Source organism: Balearica regulorum, chromosome 2 (genome assembly GCF_011004875.1).
Source record: "Balearica regulorum gibbericeps isolate bBalReg1 chromosome 2, bBalReg1.pri, whole genome shotgun sequence".
NCBI lineage: Eukaryota > Metazoa > Chordata > Aves > Gruiformes > Gruidae > Balearica > Balearica regulorum.
In genome coordinates, this window is record NC_046185.1 from 43,105,991 (window position 1) to 43,123,033 (window position 17,043).

General features: G+C 37.5%; 1 protein-coding gene across 1 annotated transcript in view; it reads right to left on the bottom strand.

Moving 5' to 3' along the window:
* Positions 1 to 5,196: 5,196 nt before the first annotated feature.
* Positions 5,197 to 17,043, bottom strand: part of RP1 (RP1 axonemal microtubule associated) — a 209,716-nt gene continuing 197,869 nt past the window's right edge. The window contains exons 55-59 of the mRNA XM_075744095.1: positions 14,835 to 14,913; positions 14,321 to 14,606; positions 12,165 to 12,243; positions 9,279 to 9,354; positions 5,197 to 6,651 (exon numbers count right to left, since the gene is read on the bottom strand). Of these exons, the coding sequence (XP_075600210.1) occupies positions 6,597 to 6,651; positions 9,279 to 9,354; positions 12,165 to 12,243; positions 14,321 to 14,606; positions 14,835 to 14,913 (575 nt within the window). The 3' untranslated portion in view covers positions 5,197 to 6,596. The remainder of the gene's footprint in view (positions 6,652 to 9,278; positions 9,355 to 12,164; positions 12,244 to 14,320; positions 14,607 to 14,834; positions 14,914 to 17,043) is intronic.

The following is a 17,043-nucleotide window of genomic DNA, read 5'->3' on the forward strand; positions in this document are numbered from 1 at the left end:
GGTTTGGTTTTCTCTTCTTGGATTCAGCTATTGTTTTATTTGTGAGGGGAATAATACACTTTCCCATTGATTTTCATGTTAATATATGTCTGTTAAATGAAGGCACTGCAGTAAATGAACATTTAAATTAAATTTAAAGCTGTTTGATACTTCCAGAGGAATGTCTTCTGTTTTGTTTTCTCACTTAAAAGATAACAAGTGGAAGGGATCCCAAATAATATGCAAGTGCTGAAGGAATTGCTTCCAAGAAACAGAACCAAATTTCCTCTTTGTTAGACTGGCATAGCTTCTGTGGAGCTGTATCGGGGCCAAAAGAGTTTGTATACACACAGTGTACAAACCAGCGTGCGTTCAGCAAGCCAATGTTGTTACTAAACCTCAGAAATTATTAATTACAAAATGTAATTGAAGGGCAAAAATGTGATCACAGACATCAATGCATATTTCATAAACCGAGTACAGACACATTCATTTCTCATGTAAAGCTACTTTTTCTTTGAAGGAGATTTTATTCTTGGCTTCCTTTTTCTCCATCTTTCTTTAAAGAAAACATTTTTATTGGTATCACAAGTTCAGCTTTTCCTTTGTTCTGAATTGCAACTGCTATTTCCTTTTTTACCCCCTTACAAGATCGAATCACCTTTGTCTACTTTAGGGATACTTCTTTTTTTTTTTTTTTTTTTTTTTTGTCTTTCTGTTTTTCATTGCAGACTGTTATCAACTCAAACCTAAATGTCCAGGAAATACAATTCTGTGTTCCAATCCTCTTATCTTTAAAGTATTTTTTTATTTCTTCAGGTTCCTAACCTGATTTTTTTCCCCAGTGTTCTTTAGCTATGTATTTTAGAAGTCCCTATCAAAATACACTCAAGCTTTTATTTGTAGTTCTCTCATTTCACCATTAGAATATCATTGTACTCCACAGGTCAATGAATTTTTGCGTGCGTTCATTCCAAACTATTCCCAGATCTATTTTCTTTTATTTGGCAATACTTTTGACAATTTGCAGTTTGCTGCTTAATCTTCCCACATTTTCTTCTAGCTCAGAGTAACTGAAGCATCCGAACGAGTTCATTGTACCTGTATTTGACACCCTATGGCAGTATTTTGGCACAGAATACTGTTCCTGAGCAACATGCTCTTACGTGATCCTGCTCAAGCAGGGGGCTTGGACTAGAGGTCCTTTCCAACCTCTGCCAATCTGCGAATCAGTGAGAAGCCTGCCACTCTTGCCACCCTCGGTCCTTTGGGGAGCAGTTCCGCACCATGAAGGTGCTGTGTGGAACCCTGCTGTCGTGGCAGAACTTGGAACCGGCCAGGCCCTCCTGCTGAGCAGATGTCCCAAGCAGCCGCCTTTACAAATAAACCAAGTTCTAAGCCATAAGGAGTTCTCTGGTGACTTCTTGCAGAAGATCTGGTGAATCTGCTAGCAGATTTGCTTCCTTTCCTCCTTCTTTCCCCTTTCTTTTCTAACTACCTTCTGATATGCATTTTCTTTCTCTCTCGAAGGCACGCAATGCCTTTTCCGCACTGTGCTTCTCTCTGTCTTGTTGTGCATGATGTAAAGCAGGCGTGACCTGATAGACAGTCTGATGAATGTCTACTTTCTCATTCACTCTGACATAGTGTCACTACTGTGTCCTCCATACATCTCACTTATACTAGTGTTCCATGTTAAAACAGTGCCCTCAGGCACACATGCACGTGCAATCAATTTGTTCAGAAGCAGCAAGTGAGCGTTATTCTACAAAATGGTCACAAGTTTTAGATGTTTTCAATAGACTCGTGTTTAAGTTACACACACAGGTGTCAGTGGAAATTGTAATATAGAATGTTTAATGTTTATGCACTAATGTACTCGATTGTCTTTTTGCCCACGACTTCCTTCACAATGAGCGCCTGCCGCTGTATGCTCTGATAACCCAGAGACTTCATTGCAAAGGGAGAAGGCATTTCCTTTCTATGAAGCCAGTATTTCAGCAAATTAACATAAGCACAAATCAGAAATACATTAGTAAATTGCTAAACTATTTAGAAAATTAATATTAAAATATTATCTATTTTAAAAACATATCAAGTATAAACAGCTATTGCTTGCTTGCATTAGGTTGAGATTATTTTATTTATAGGCCTACACGTAAATTCACACAAACACATTTTCAAACAGTAAACTTATCTTTAAAATTGAGAAAAGAAGCATGAATCAAGTATCTCCATATGTTAGCCTACTTTTACGGTTACAAAGAATACTCTGGAATGTTCCCTGGTTTCAGAAATTACTTGGCTTTATAACATCCTGATACTGCTATGTGTATTTTGTGTGCATAAACCTCTTTTCTGTAGCAAGTGAAGGTTCACGTGAACATGGCAACACGTAAGCATCCACCATATGAGGAAGGGATTCAACGTAGCAGGGTTCTTAGGTGCACACCTAACTTTAAGTAGACTATAAATCAGACTCAGTGGAACCATTTATGTGCTTACAGTTTAGACATATAATTACATTTTAGGCACATACTTAAGTTTCGTGGTGAGTTTGGGCTGTGGTTTCTTGTATTATGGTTTCAGAATGCCTAAATATTAGAAACATGTAAAATACATTCAACTGTACACTCTGAATAAATAGACAAATAAATGAATGAATGAATGAATGAATAAATAAATAAATAAATTCCAGGTTTAAGCAACCAGAATGATTGAGAACAGCCTCGCTTTGATGACAGCATGCTGACTTCCATATTATGTATGAAAGAAGAAACTATTTCCTAGAATTTTTAAAAGGTTTAACACAGGATTTCTTAAATTTACATTTATAATTTAGAAATGGATGTCAGTTACCTTTCATGTTGCTTATATATTATTATATTATATTTTAAAATATAATCAAAGATAAACATAGATATATAATGAATGATAGCAGAAGACATAGACATATGGGAAGACATCACAGGAAGCGAGCTTGCAACCGGGCTTTGTACAATGCTGACAACTCTTTCATTGCCATTGTGCATGCAGAAACCAACCAACGACCAAGCACTTCACATTTTATGATAAATGGGAAAAGCATTTATGGAATGCCTAAGGGGATATTAGCATGCTCTGTGACACTGTATTTAGGATGTAATTAAGAATCTTCAAAAGTTTGAAGAAGAAAATGAAAACTACCATTTTCTTTCCCCTTTTGCTTCACCTGTTTAAAATTAATTCAAGCCAAGCAAAGAACTGTAAAACAAAGATTCAGCCACAGCCCAGAAAGTTATGACACTGCTTTGCACTGCTCAGTTTGGAAGAGTTTATGGACTTTTCCAGACTACTGCTTTTCTTCATGGAGAAGAAGTCCAAGGGACCATTTTAAATTGATGTATGAGCAAAGGATGTTTATATTCGCAAATACATTGATAAATACTAACAACCCACCAGGACTAGATGGTATTCATCCAAGACTTCTAAAGGAACTCAGAGGAGCACTTGGTACTTCCTTTTTTCTTATTCTCATCCCGTTTCCACAGCTGACAAACTACAGGATGGATAGATGCAATATAACTGCTCATATGTACTTAAGATGAGGGAATCCTTTATTTTGTATGATGAGTTTCGGCAAGACAGTACTTGGAGTTGCTGGGAGAATATTAAATGATCCAATGAGCCAGTCAGAACACGGTTATATTTTTTTCAAATCCTTAACATCATCAGCAAAAGAAAGTGAGACACTCAAGGGCTTAAATGGGCAGAAATATGTCACCTAGATTAACCTAATAATATATATAAAAGCACATCAGGAAAAGTGGATAAGGAAAAAAGAGTTAACCGATACTGGACCCTTAATGAACACTTTCAGACTCTGTTATACCTAAGAGTCTATGTTATGGTCTTCAGGGTCTATATTTTAGCACCCAGCTCCAGCTCAAGGCTTTCTCTGTAGTGCAATAATAACAATAATAATAGCAAAATCCTCTAGCCACTGCCCTCTCACACAGATCTTCAAGGACAGGATGCAGCAGGGAGAGACAGCAGAAGTCTTCTCTCCACTACAGCCTTGGCTTTTCCAGCTGATTGAGTTATCTCTCTGCTCCTTCCAAGGCTCCCATGAATGCCAAATGCCTGGGTTTTTTGTTGACCCGGGCAGTCTCTTTTCCATGCTGCATCTCCGTTCCCCGCGGAGGCATCAGTGATGTCAGTATCTGCCCAGGCTCTCCATAGGCAGAGCAGGGTGCTGGGAGGAAAAAAGCAAGGCAGCAACCTTGCTGTGCAGCAACAGCAGAGCGCACACAAGGTGGCACCTCTGTCATGTCTCTGTCTTTGGCAGCAATTTTGTCCAAAAATTGTCCCACTTGCAACGGATGGAGATTAACTGACTTCTGTGCCAAACACAGCATAGATCACTGTATGCCATGTGGAAGAGGCAAGTTTGGGGTTTGGCACTAGTCACAAGCTAAGTATGCTAACTGCCATGTCTTCCAAGCAAGACCTGAGAGAGAGATTCTTATGCTATTTCAGGTTTTCTTAACAAAGTGTAATCCCCCAGTAATACGTGCTGCAAGGACCCATGATGTGCTTGACATGAAGCCCTCTGCTGTGGTGGTCCTGTTAGTGAAAGTGTTGAGTTGTTTATACCTCAACCAGAGAAGTTGTGGATGCCCCCTCCCTGGAAGTGTTTAACGCCAGGTTGGATGGGGCTTTGGGCAACATGGTCTAGTGGAGGGTGTCCCTGCCCATGGCAGGTGGGGTGGAACTAGATGATCTTTAAGGTCCCTTCCGACCCAAACCATTCTGTGACTCTATGATTCCATGATACATGGCTCTAGATCCAGGGAACCAAATCCAAAACCTGATTTGTACACTGTATACGTAGAGAAAATAATTTTCAAATACCGAAGGCAGCTCCTGAAGGAGAGTATTCGCTGTTATAATGAAAAACAGATTAGGAAGGCATTATTTACACTTGATAAATCAGAAATGGCATCAAAGAGAGCTAGTATTACAAACTATTAATGAAAGACATAATAATGAAACAAATCACATAATAGATCACAAAGAAGTGATTCAGTGTAATGAATACTGATACTAAGTGAACTGTGCACTCTGGGGATACAATTTCAAATCCATTCCAGTGTGTGTGGTAGCAGCGTGAGCAAAAAGAGCACTTTTAGAAGAAATTGACTCTGTTCCATTGCTCACTCTGATCACATCCACACCTCACGTTAGCTCTCCGTTTGATGACGTATAAGGTAGATAAAAATGAAACTACCTGCCAAGAGCCATTATATGTGTTTATTATTTTTTGTGTCAAAGTAACAACTGAAATCCCATCACCCTTGCAGATATTGGCCAACATTCCTCATTTCACAGAATAATGTGAGTAAATAAACATTAAACATATTAAAAAGAGCGCCAGACAATATTTCATCAGCACAGATTAGAAATTCATTTAATTCTTGTAATTATAGAAAGCATGTTGCTGCTACAGAACATGGTAGTGGCTCGAGGGTGAAACAGGTCTAAAATTCAGATCTTCATGCAGATTTTAAATTTTGGACGAACTAAATGTGGAGCCTTTGATTAAACAGAGACATGCCCTATGTAGCTTATATATGGTATTTGTATTCTGGTCACACACATGAAACTTCAGGTGGTGTGCAAGTCATGATTTCATTTCAGACTTATCTGTATCCTAAACCCTTCCTGAGTCAATTCTGGCAACGTCAAAGCCTACCAAATCAAATAATAATTTATGCATTTATTGCTAAATATCTTTCTATTTATTGTGCATTCTCAAACAGATTTGGGCTTGCTTTTTTTTTTTTTTTTTTTTTTTTTTTTTTGGAAGTAGAGGCGTTCACACATACAGCCCTGGAAAGTCAGTTAGGTGGCTAAGAATGGGCACTGCAAAAGTCATCAAGCTGAGCAGGGAGCTGCCTAAGCCTGCCAGTAAGCTATTGCAATGTTACTGATAACAGCCTCTCTTAGGAGACCCTTTGAATCTAAAGGTTCTCAGCTGAGGTTCTGGCTCAGCTACAAGATTTTACAATCAAATGTCAGTGGGAGGCTTACTGACACAGGGTGAACTCCCGAATAACAAATTCTTTATTACTCTCTGTCATGGTCTTATAGAAAAAGGAGGCAATATATGGTAACATTGAAGAGTTGTACAATTTGTTTGGAAAATGATTTCAAGAAAGTCTAAATGTTAATAAATGTTGAAATTGAAACAGATTTACCAAATTAATAAATACTGACAGATTTGACCAAAGAGCTAAATTTAACTTTCCCACAAATTATTACTGAAACAAATATTTGAGTATGTTACTACATATGTCTACCATTATGAACGCTCAGATCAAGCCCACAGAGCCATGTTACAGATTTAAATTTCTGTTTTCTAAATTTCAGTCATGCAGAGTTTTTGAGCATCTGTAATAGGATTGGAATGCGGTGTTCACATTAGACATGTTTAATTTACTGTGATATTTTTAATGCATTGTTTTGACATTCCTTCACAGTAATTACAATACCTTCAGAATTATAAAATACAAGTAAATCAAATCATCATGAATTTGGTGAAGCAGCACACTCAGAAAGAATCAGAAATCAAGCAGCTATGGATAGAGTTGCACTACAGTGCAGCCATCACTTTCATCCTCAGCAAGCCACCTTAAGGGAAAAACATAAAAACCTGTCAGTGATACAGCACATATAAAACTTAACAAACAGACAAATCATGAGAGCCTGCTTCTGCACCTTTGGATTTCTAGGAGAGTTTTTACATTGGTTTATGCAGAAGCAGTAACCAACCTGAAGAAAACAGTGATTTTTTTTTTTTTTTTAGTATCTATATATGCATAATTTAAAAGTGTAATTAATTTTATAAATATATTTATGAAATATGCATTGATTTTATTTGTTGGTCATATAGGTGACAAGAAGATTGTTTCGCTGAGTGGCATAAAATCAAGATAATTTAGAGTAAGGAAACCTGTTCTGTGATAACAAGTTATTGTCCATGTATACCATTCCAGGGGCTGTTTATTTCTCGTATCTCCTTGTTGGCTCACAAAATACTGAGTTGTATGCTGATCCCTGCTCCATAAGAGCCTATGGAGGTTTTACTATTGACTGTATGGGAAATAGGCCTGAGTCCAAAGATCAGGTAGGTTGATGTTAACTGGAACCATGGAGGCAATGATATTCATTTCCAAGGAGAGTTAAAAAGCTTCTAACACTTTTGCAAGACTTATTACAGACCACCTGACGTGATGTCTACTAAAGAGCTAGTACGGGAGGGATTCCCTGCCAGTATAGTGTTAATGTAGCTCACATCTGAAGTTGCACTATTGAAGAGCTGGGAGATGTGGCTGATGCTAAACAGTTCCAGGCTGAAACACAACTAAACTTGGCAGATAAAATTGCTCATGGAAGTCCCAGAGCCAAGGAAAGGTGTGAGGTGTAAGCTAGACAATGGGCATTTAAATTAGTTAGTAAAGGATGCCCACCTCCTTTCAGGTTTCTCAGTGATGAATATGTTTTAGAGACAGCATTTGTATCAGAGTCCTTTCTTTGTGAATGAACCCATTCCCCATTTACACAGCAGGCTATGAGACGAGAAGCTCCATGTCTTGGCTGGAACAGTTTCCTGTATATGAAGAGTGCCCTATAACCTCTGAGTCACTGAGTACTCTGGCGTGGACCTCCTAATCTCTTCTACTGAAATTCTCCTATTTTGAGTAAGTAAGTCGGTATACATTAAGGTATACACATGACTAACCCACCAAGGTCCCAGTTAAATGTCCTAGTCAGCAGTCTGTAGAAACAATCTGTGTCAGTCACTCCCCCACAACAACATGATTCAAGTTCTTGCTCCAAATGTGTTTCCTACATTTCTTTGTGTATTTACCATAAGACTTTAAATAACATTGAAAAGAAAATCTCTGGAAAAAAAAAATGTTTGTTGCAAGCTGCCTTTTTCAAGAATTGTCCTCTGACTGGTGTGGTCTGAGAACTCTGACAAGTAAAAGTGGTGGAGTGACATCAACTGAAAATCCCATCATGGATTGTGTAGCGCACCTGAGTGATACTGTGGCCTAAGGACTTTTGGTCATGCCCACTAACCTAAATTTAGGTATCGAGAAGATTAGGTAGTACCTGAGCATGTGTTTGGAAGAAGTTTAATGTTGTTGAGTTTGGTAACAGCTACACATTCTCATGACTTAGAATCCAAGAGCTAAAAAAATGTTGCTTTTTTGGGTTGAGGATTGGGATTTGCCTCTATGAATTGTCAAGTTTACAGAAACATTTAAGGTAAGGATAAAATTAAATATTGTTGGCTACCATTTCTGTTTTCAGACCACCAGGCAACATCCCTCTTTCTAGATATAGGGAACTTGTAAATTTTCACACTCGTCTGTTCTCCAGATGCATTAAAAGCCTATTTTACACTTAGAAAGACATGAACGTGTTTGCTTCTGTTGTTTACTCTGAAATGCTTTAAGCTGTAAACTGTATACTGTAGTGAACAGTCACTCCAAATATACCTTTCGGTTTAATTTGCAACTTCTGAAGGTGTATTGCCTCAGTTTGGTGCAGGCTGAAGTGGATCTTCTTTTTGTACGTTAAAAGCCCTTTACCCCAGCACCTCTTTATCCAAATAAATGTCTAAATTTAGATCATTATCCTCTTACATTATGTTGTAAAAAGGTTTCTTTTATCTTTACCCCGTTTGCTGAATGTATCCTAGACCCATACTAAGCAGACATCAAAACAGAAGGATTTTAATGTTGCTTTTGCAGAATAAAATAAAAACCCACTATTTTTTCTTGATTTGTATCTATACTGCCATATCCTACCATCCTCCCACCATCCCATATTTCTATTTCTCTCCCATGCCTGTTTGCATACCCATGATATGCTCGTCAGGGCTACATATGCGTTAATATTTGTGTAATAGTTCACCAAACAGCTTCTATCTCTTGAAAATGGTATACTAATATCTTATCTTGGAAAAAGCACTCAACTGTGTCTCTCCCTCCTACAGTCATCCAGTTTTAATAACTTGGAAAAATATAGTGTCTTCCTCTAAATATTCTTTTGACCAATTAGTTTGAAATTGGCCAAAGGGTTCAAAAGTTACTGGGGATGGACTGATAGGAACACAGCACAGTTAAAAAATTGGTACGGTTCTAGGACACCCGAAAAGAAACAACTGAGAGACTAAAAAAACTACTATTTATTCTTGTTAAAAAGAAAACAGCACCTTCAGAGTGATGATGAACTGATCTACTGACCTGTTACAGTTGAAGCAATACACTGAATTCCTAGATGCATCTGTGATTTCTACTTTTTCCAGAAACCAGCCACTTGCTGTACAAGGAAAAAAAGAGCAAATTTAATATAACCAAAACACAAATAAAGCATAAGAAAGGTTTCTGATTTCATTTCCAAACCCTGTGTAGTTCAGTACTTTCAAATGTATTCAATATCAATAATAAAACTGAAATGTAGATAATTCAAATTACTACCAATTTCTCTCAGTTTTACAGAGAAGGTCTTTGATGTTTTTGACAGAAAATATAAAGGAAGATTTTTATTACAACTTAACTCATTTTTCCACGTGGAACAGAACAGGCAGTAAGACAACTGACATGGAGTGCATGGTAATATTGAATACATTCTGGAAATCCCATGATGCCCCTTTTGGTACTCTGAAGTACACCCCTCTGGGTGCTGATTTTCAGTGTTCACCAAACAATAAAATCAGATAGACTTTGTCAATACATGCAATTTCTCTAGTGATAACCCAAGCCCTTAAACAATAGGAAAACAGAAATTCTATTACTTCTTTCTAATTAATATATTTATGTAAACCAAGCGGTGAATCTGAATGCTGCTTATAGCCGTATTTGTTCAGCAGCAGTGATTCAGGCCAGCACTCATACCTGTTCTAGCTTTGAGAATGTATTTAATATCTGCTATAATCTCCTGTGTTGCTGTGTGAAAAATACCTTCATTACTGTGCTACAGAATTTTATTTCATAGAATATTAAAATATGAAGATTTTTAAAATAAAATTTTATTATAGAAATACAATGTTTGTGCTGGCATCTTTAGTCATGTTTGCCAATGCAAATACTTAATGACAACATTTAAAACTAATTACTGCTAGTAGCTGAAAACATTTTGGTATTCTTTGCATGTCCTAGAGATAAAATACTATATTCTAACAAATTATTTTGGTTTTCAAATATTTCAACAAAGTACTAAGTAGGCTAAACCAAATAAAAATATTTGTAAGTAGGATAAAAAATATCATATAAAAATATTTGCAAATTGCAGCAATTTAGATAAAAGGTAAAGGCATAGCAATGTTTCTCACTTTTCATGGACGTTTTTAAACAATTAGCTAGTATAACTAGGCCATAAAGGTGCCTACATTTTTCATCTTCAGTTCACAAGAATCATTTACTAATATTATGAAGTACTTTTGGAACTCTTTTAATGAAATCTTGTGAATGGTTTAATATATCATAGACCCTACTTAGAATATATCTGACCTTTCATGAAATCTCTGTAATTCAGAGTCAAGATTATCAGCAATAAAAATTTGCAGTCTCTCAAATTTACACGGCACTTTACAAACTAATATAAAGGCATGTTTGCTCTTTTGAAAAGTTTAAAACCTAATGCTCTGTCCTTTATTGACAAAACTCCAGCAGACCTCACTGACTGAAATCTCCAGGTATGGAGAAATCTAGAGGCAGCCAGGAAAGATTAGCAAACAGATGAAACATTTCAAAGATGTGTTACATTTGAGGATGCTTGTGAGGATTACAGCTCATGTGACGAAAGACACTTGGAGACAATTTCAGAGAAAAAATTAAGAGGAAGGTAGTCATGGATGTAAGATGAATCAACACACACCAGCTGTGCTAGGAAGGCAGTATTAACAGCTATGTGATGTTGATCAGGACACAGAGATGAAAGACAATCATGTTGTTGATAATTTGGGACCCAGGAAATACATGTTCAACCTTTATTTCCCCTGCAGACTTCTGTGCAAAATTCAGAGTGCTAAAAGTCTGCCAGTGTGGTCTGTGGTCTTCCATTCCCAGATCAGTTCTAAGTAGAATTGTGTGCAGGTACAGCAGCTAACATGAACGAAATGAAAGTCAGCAGGAGGATTTTACTTATTATAGGTATTTCAACAGGTTTAGTGTTTTTCTTTTTGAGATTTCAATACTATCATCACATGTACAACATGACTGGGTAGTTAGAAAAAAAAATGTTCACCTTTTGACTAAATAGGAACTGATATTTTCAGAATTTTGCTTGGTTCATTCTAGATACAACAAACCCTTGCCGCCTTATAGTGGCTCATGCACTTAGATAAATCAGGTTTTGTTAAACCTAAACCTATTTCTTTCAGATAGGTTAAGCAAAATTCACCTGACCAGAATATCTCAATACAATCAGACCTTTTTGACTCAAGCTGTACATTGCCTGCAAATTCCATTTATGCATTTGTATATCTCTAGGTTATTTTGGCACCACTAAACATAAGATCAAAATATTATATGCCCTAGTCTCCCATGTTAGTTTTTTGTAAAATTCAGGTTTTAGAGATTACGTGTAATACACTATACATACAGTTTCCATTGTCATGTGTGGGTATGTACTGTAGCCACATCCTAACTTAACATGAGGGGAAGATCTGGTGCACAGTAGTATTCTCCTCATAGTTTAGCTTTCACAAGAAGAAAAGCCGTATTTGTGTTGGTGGGAGCCACACCATGCTTTGACCAGAGTCCCAAACTTGCCTAAACATTTCTTAGATGATGTTCAAAGAATGGAAAGTTTAGCCTGCATTTTGAAAATTCAATCCTACATTAAGACATCTAATAGGAGTTTTGGCTGAGCAATGTTTGAAGGATAAAACCTTCTGAGGTTTATGTTAACTAGATCTCTGTTAGAAAAAAAAATCAAGATAAAGTCAAGGGAAATGTGATAGAGACAGAAGGAGCATAAACAAGAGCAGTCAAACTGACCTCATTTGTATACAGATTTGTATTAGCTAGCTGTAGCAGTAGCATGACTTCAAAAACCTTGCCAAACATCAGGCAGATCTTTAAGCAGAAGATTTTTACAAGGCTATTGAACACATGCAGCATACTCACCAAATCCTTTCCCATCATGACCAATTTCAATTGAATGTAGGCTTCCTAATTTTTTTGTCTTAATCTTGAATGTATCAACCTTCAATATGAAAATGCAGTTATTAAAAATAATATACCGATATCTGGAAACTTACACACTTGTTTAGGTCAGTTCTGAGACTAATTCAAATATAATAATACCAATTAAAATAGGTTGTTGACACCTGATCTGGTTTATTTTCCTTAAGGAAGATCTGTGGTATAGATCCTCTCCTAATAGGTCTCAGCTTAAACACGAAAGATTAACTTTTCAACTTATAGTAGGACAATCCCTACCTCTTTCCTGACTTTCATATACCAGAAAAATATTTTTGCTTTCCTAGGAATTCTCAACAGATACAGACTTCTAAAATGTTTTCAGTGTATGATACACAAATACATGTTCAAGAACATAAAAGATAAAGGCTTTTACTACACGTACCATTTTCTTTCTCAAATATTAAATATTTTAATTTAAAATATTACCTTGTTTCATATTACAGATTTTTTAAAAATGACATCCTTTTTTCATAAGACATTTGACATCACTGGCTACCCATTCACTTAGCTGGATTGCTAACAGGATTTCCATGTATCTACTCTTCTTTTTCAAAGACCAATGGCACCTCCTGTGTAGTACCATGCAAAATGAAGCACTACTCAAGACACTTTCTTACTTGCTTCTTGTGCCTATAGGTAACTAGATTTATTAACGTCCTCAGTATGGAAGACAATACACAAGTAAAGTTCTTTTAGAAGATATTCAAAGACATCCTGGATGAAGAAACTCTGCAAGTAAAAAGATGTTTAGGACTGCTGGAGATAATGAGGTAGATCTCATAAGGAAGATATTTTAACTGGACTTTTAATTATTCAGTCATTACCTTTCAAGAAATCCACAGGAGAGAGATATGGAAAATATATTTATTTCTTGCTGCATAAGTGTAACCATCATTATACTCCATTGCGCAGGTGGTGAGCAAACAGAGCAATTCCTTTGATGGAGTAATGTATTTATTAAAATAGAAGAATATTCTGCTAAGGTACTGGGACATCATGCAGAGAATCAGCATTCTTATGCAAATATCTGTATCTGAACTAGAGGTCTCTGGATAGCCTAAAGCATGATAGATATCAGAATCAGATTGGTGTGCATGGTTCCATTTTGTCTGGTTATAGGCTTATACATTCAGTGAGGATCAGAGCATCATTTTCCATGGCAAAGTAAAATGATGGGATGAAAGAGACTGATGTATTCTCAAGCACAATATTCAAAGTTTGTGCAACAGCAAGGGATATTGCAATATATATCACCTTGCTCCTCAACAGCAGCATGAAAGGGCTGCCCCTCTCCTTCCCTTCGCCTCTACAATAACTGCAGCTCCATGTTGAGCCCCTTCTGAAGCCCCCAACGGCCAAGGCAGACCATGCTGTGGGGCAGGATGTCTTGACCAGCCAATGAGTATGTACCCCCAGTTCCTGAAGGGGCCTACGGGAAAGATGGGGAGGGACTGTTTACAAGGGTGAGTAATGATAGGACAAAGTGTAATGGCCTTAAGCTGAAGGAGGGCAGATTTAGATTAGATATTAGAAAGAAATTCTTTACTGTTAGAGTGGTGAGGCACTGGAACAGGTTGCCCAGAGAGGTTGTGGATGCCCCCTCCCTGGAAGTGTTTAAGGCCAGGTTGGATGGGGCTTTGGGCAATGTGGTCTAGTGGAGGGTGTACCTGCCCATGGCAGGGGGGTTGGAACTAGATGATCTTTAAGGTCCCTTCCAACCCAAACCATTCTAGGATTCTAGGATTCTAGGATTCTATGGTTCTATGATATATGCACATGCACAGGTAATGCATGTTGTGTATTTCAGATCAAGGAAACGCATAACTGGGCAGATGAGTGGATGCAATATGATGTGTTTGGGACCAAGAGACAGAAGAGCAAAAGAGTCAGCTAGATATGATACAAGCAAAATGTCCCTTGGTTAATCTGATGAAAAGGCGAAACACAGAGAAGCTGAGACCGTATCTCATCTAGTGATGTGAAAACAGGATAAATGCCTTAAGTTCTGTAAAGAACTTGCATAAAGTTTGCTTTCCCAGTCCAGAAATGTACACATCCTATAAAATTCATGTACTCACCTTTCCTCTTTCAAAGGGGTTTCGATGCTCCAGTGGCTGAGAGAGCTGAAATACCTCAGATTTGTCCTCATTCCCAAATAAAATAATATGCACGTTGGCATCAGTCCCTGCTCCCCTTTTGTCACCTGTGTATATTTTAATTGTATACTCTGTCAGATTGTTTGCTTGACTTCCATCTTCATGTAAGTTGTTATCTATGTCATTCTTTTGTTTGTCTCCTCTAATAACAAAAGATACCGGGATTTCTCTCTGTATTTCTGGCTTATTTGCATCCACATAAAATGCTCTGAAAAACAAAACCACTCATGTTCTTGTGATAAGTAAATCATATGTTTAATCAAAAAAATCCTATGAATTTATGTGGGACAGTTAAAGATGGACTTATTTTTAAAATATCCATTGACTGAACTAGTCTGTGACAGTCATTTTAATTCAATGCCTGCTCAGTGCTTTCAACTATTAATTATACTATAAAAAAAAAAAATTAATGACTAGCTTTACATAATATACTTACTCATTCACTTCAAATACATAGATGGGATGCTCCTTTACAGCTTCTTTCACATGCAATTTTTTAATGTCCAGTTTGCAGTCTACAAAGAAGGAAATAAAGTATTGTGAAAATGTTGTACTGCATGTCAAGGAATTAGGCAGAGTCTGTTGTTGATATAATGGTGTCATTCCTACTACATTAAAACATCATTTATTAATTCATTTATGAATACCAACAATTGGGTTAAAAATCCTGGAATCATCATAACAGTCCTAATTTTGTTCCTGTATGAAACCTCAACTTAGACATTTAGGAGCAAGCATTTCTTTTGTCTTATTTTGTCTTAGCAAAGGAGTGTTGTCCTCACCGTCCTTGGACAGGCATGCAGAAAAGATTCAGCATGACTCAGGCAGGCATATTTGAGTAGGAAGAGCAGAAATATGTATCTGGTAGTGCTTCCTCCTCAGTGACTGGTTGACAAGAGGGTTGGAGCTCCACTCCATATGCAGCACAAAGAGGATCTCATGAGATGGAAGGTACGAATGAAGTTCAGCAACTTGCTGTATACCTCTGCTTATTTGAGAAAGGTGGTTCTCTAACACTTCCTTTTGAATTTTCTGCTGGGGACTTCAGCTACATGCTGTCTATAACACTGGCCTGAATCTCTTGTCATTAGTTAGTCATGAAGACTATTCATTTTACCTTGTCTTCTATTATTTGTCCCTTCAACCCTGTTCAGCAAACTGCATTCCAATGTCTTCTACTACTGTCCGAGACCCTTTAATTATATCAATAGGAGTCTAAGTTAATAGGCTCAGACTCCTGGAGAGGAATCCAGGACATCACGTTGCACTCATGATCTGCCCAGACAGTGCATGGAAAGAGTCAGAAGCTTCAGGAAGGGATTTCGAACCTTAAAAGAGATTTCAATCTTAAAAACCCGCTCAAATACTGGAAGAAACATAAACGCATTAAAGCAACACTCTGCCTGGGCTGACCAGTCCTGCAGCGTATCTCTGACTTTATACACTAAAGAGCTTTTGTGTTTGGGGATTTTTGGTTCAGAGCCTTGGTCCAAACTAGTCTCAGTCCAAACAAGTCTAGATACAATATGGACGCTCTTACTCATATAAAGTGCTTTATCATCTAAGTAACTCCTCTGGAAGAAATGTATTACACAGCTGCCCAATCCTCTTTTCATAACACACACAGAGTCAATGAGCCCTGAAGTCTCTCCTTTGTGAATCGTGTTTTCAATCCTGACCAGAAAAATCTTGCGTGTCATGCTCTCTGCAGTGCCCTTTGGCAACATGCAATTGCCATATTCAATGATTGTCAGTCAGACAGACAGCCGTAGTTAACTTGTACAACTGAAGCTGTGGGAAATAAAAGCAGTGAGCTCCATGCCTTGCTCCCCAACAGCGGCACGGCAGGGCTGCCCCTCTTCTTCCCTTCCCCTCTGCAGTAACTGCAGCCCCACATTGAGCCCCCTCTGAAGCCCCCAGCAGCCAAGGCAGACCGTGCTGTGGGGCAGGATGTCTTGACCAGCCAACCAGTACGTACAGGCTTACTGCCCAAATGTCTTTGACATCTACACACATTTTACAGATTTGGTTGAAATTGGGTGGTGAGTCTAAAAGGTTATTATGAGAAGCCAACAGATGGGCAAACAAAAAAGAGAGAGGGAAAGTGCAAACACAGAACCCTTGTTTTCCCAGAAAACTGTCTGAAAATGTTCAACTGTAACACATAGTAACAATTTGCAATTATACAAAAAATTTCATTAAAGGACTTTAATGAAAGTCTTGAATGTTCCTTAGTAGCATGATAGCCATCCTACAGATGAGGCAAAGAGATGTTAAATTACGACAATCTTAATGAAATTCAGTGACAAAACTGCTGACTGCCTAATAGGGATAAAATCCCCCTCCGAGTGTCACAAGGAGAAAACAGAACAGGTGGGGAAAACAGTGAAAATAACTGAATCACAGAAGGACAATTAAACAATACCAGTATCTTATGTGAGTTATTATTATTCTCCTAGATCACTCATTAATAGATCACATATTAATCGCAAAATATAATTATTTATCTTCATTTTCTGGTTTTCTTTCTTGTATGGAAAGGAATAGTTTACTTTCTTGATGCAATAATGATATAGCCTTTACATCCAAGGATTTTAATGTGTCAAGATGCAGGATTTTGCTTTATAAAATATTACCCTTTAGCA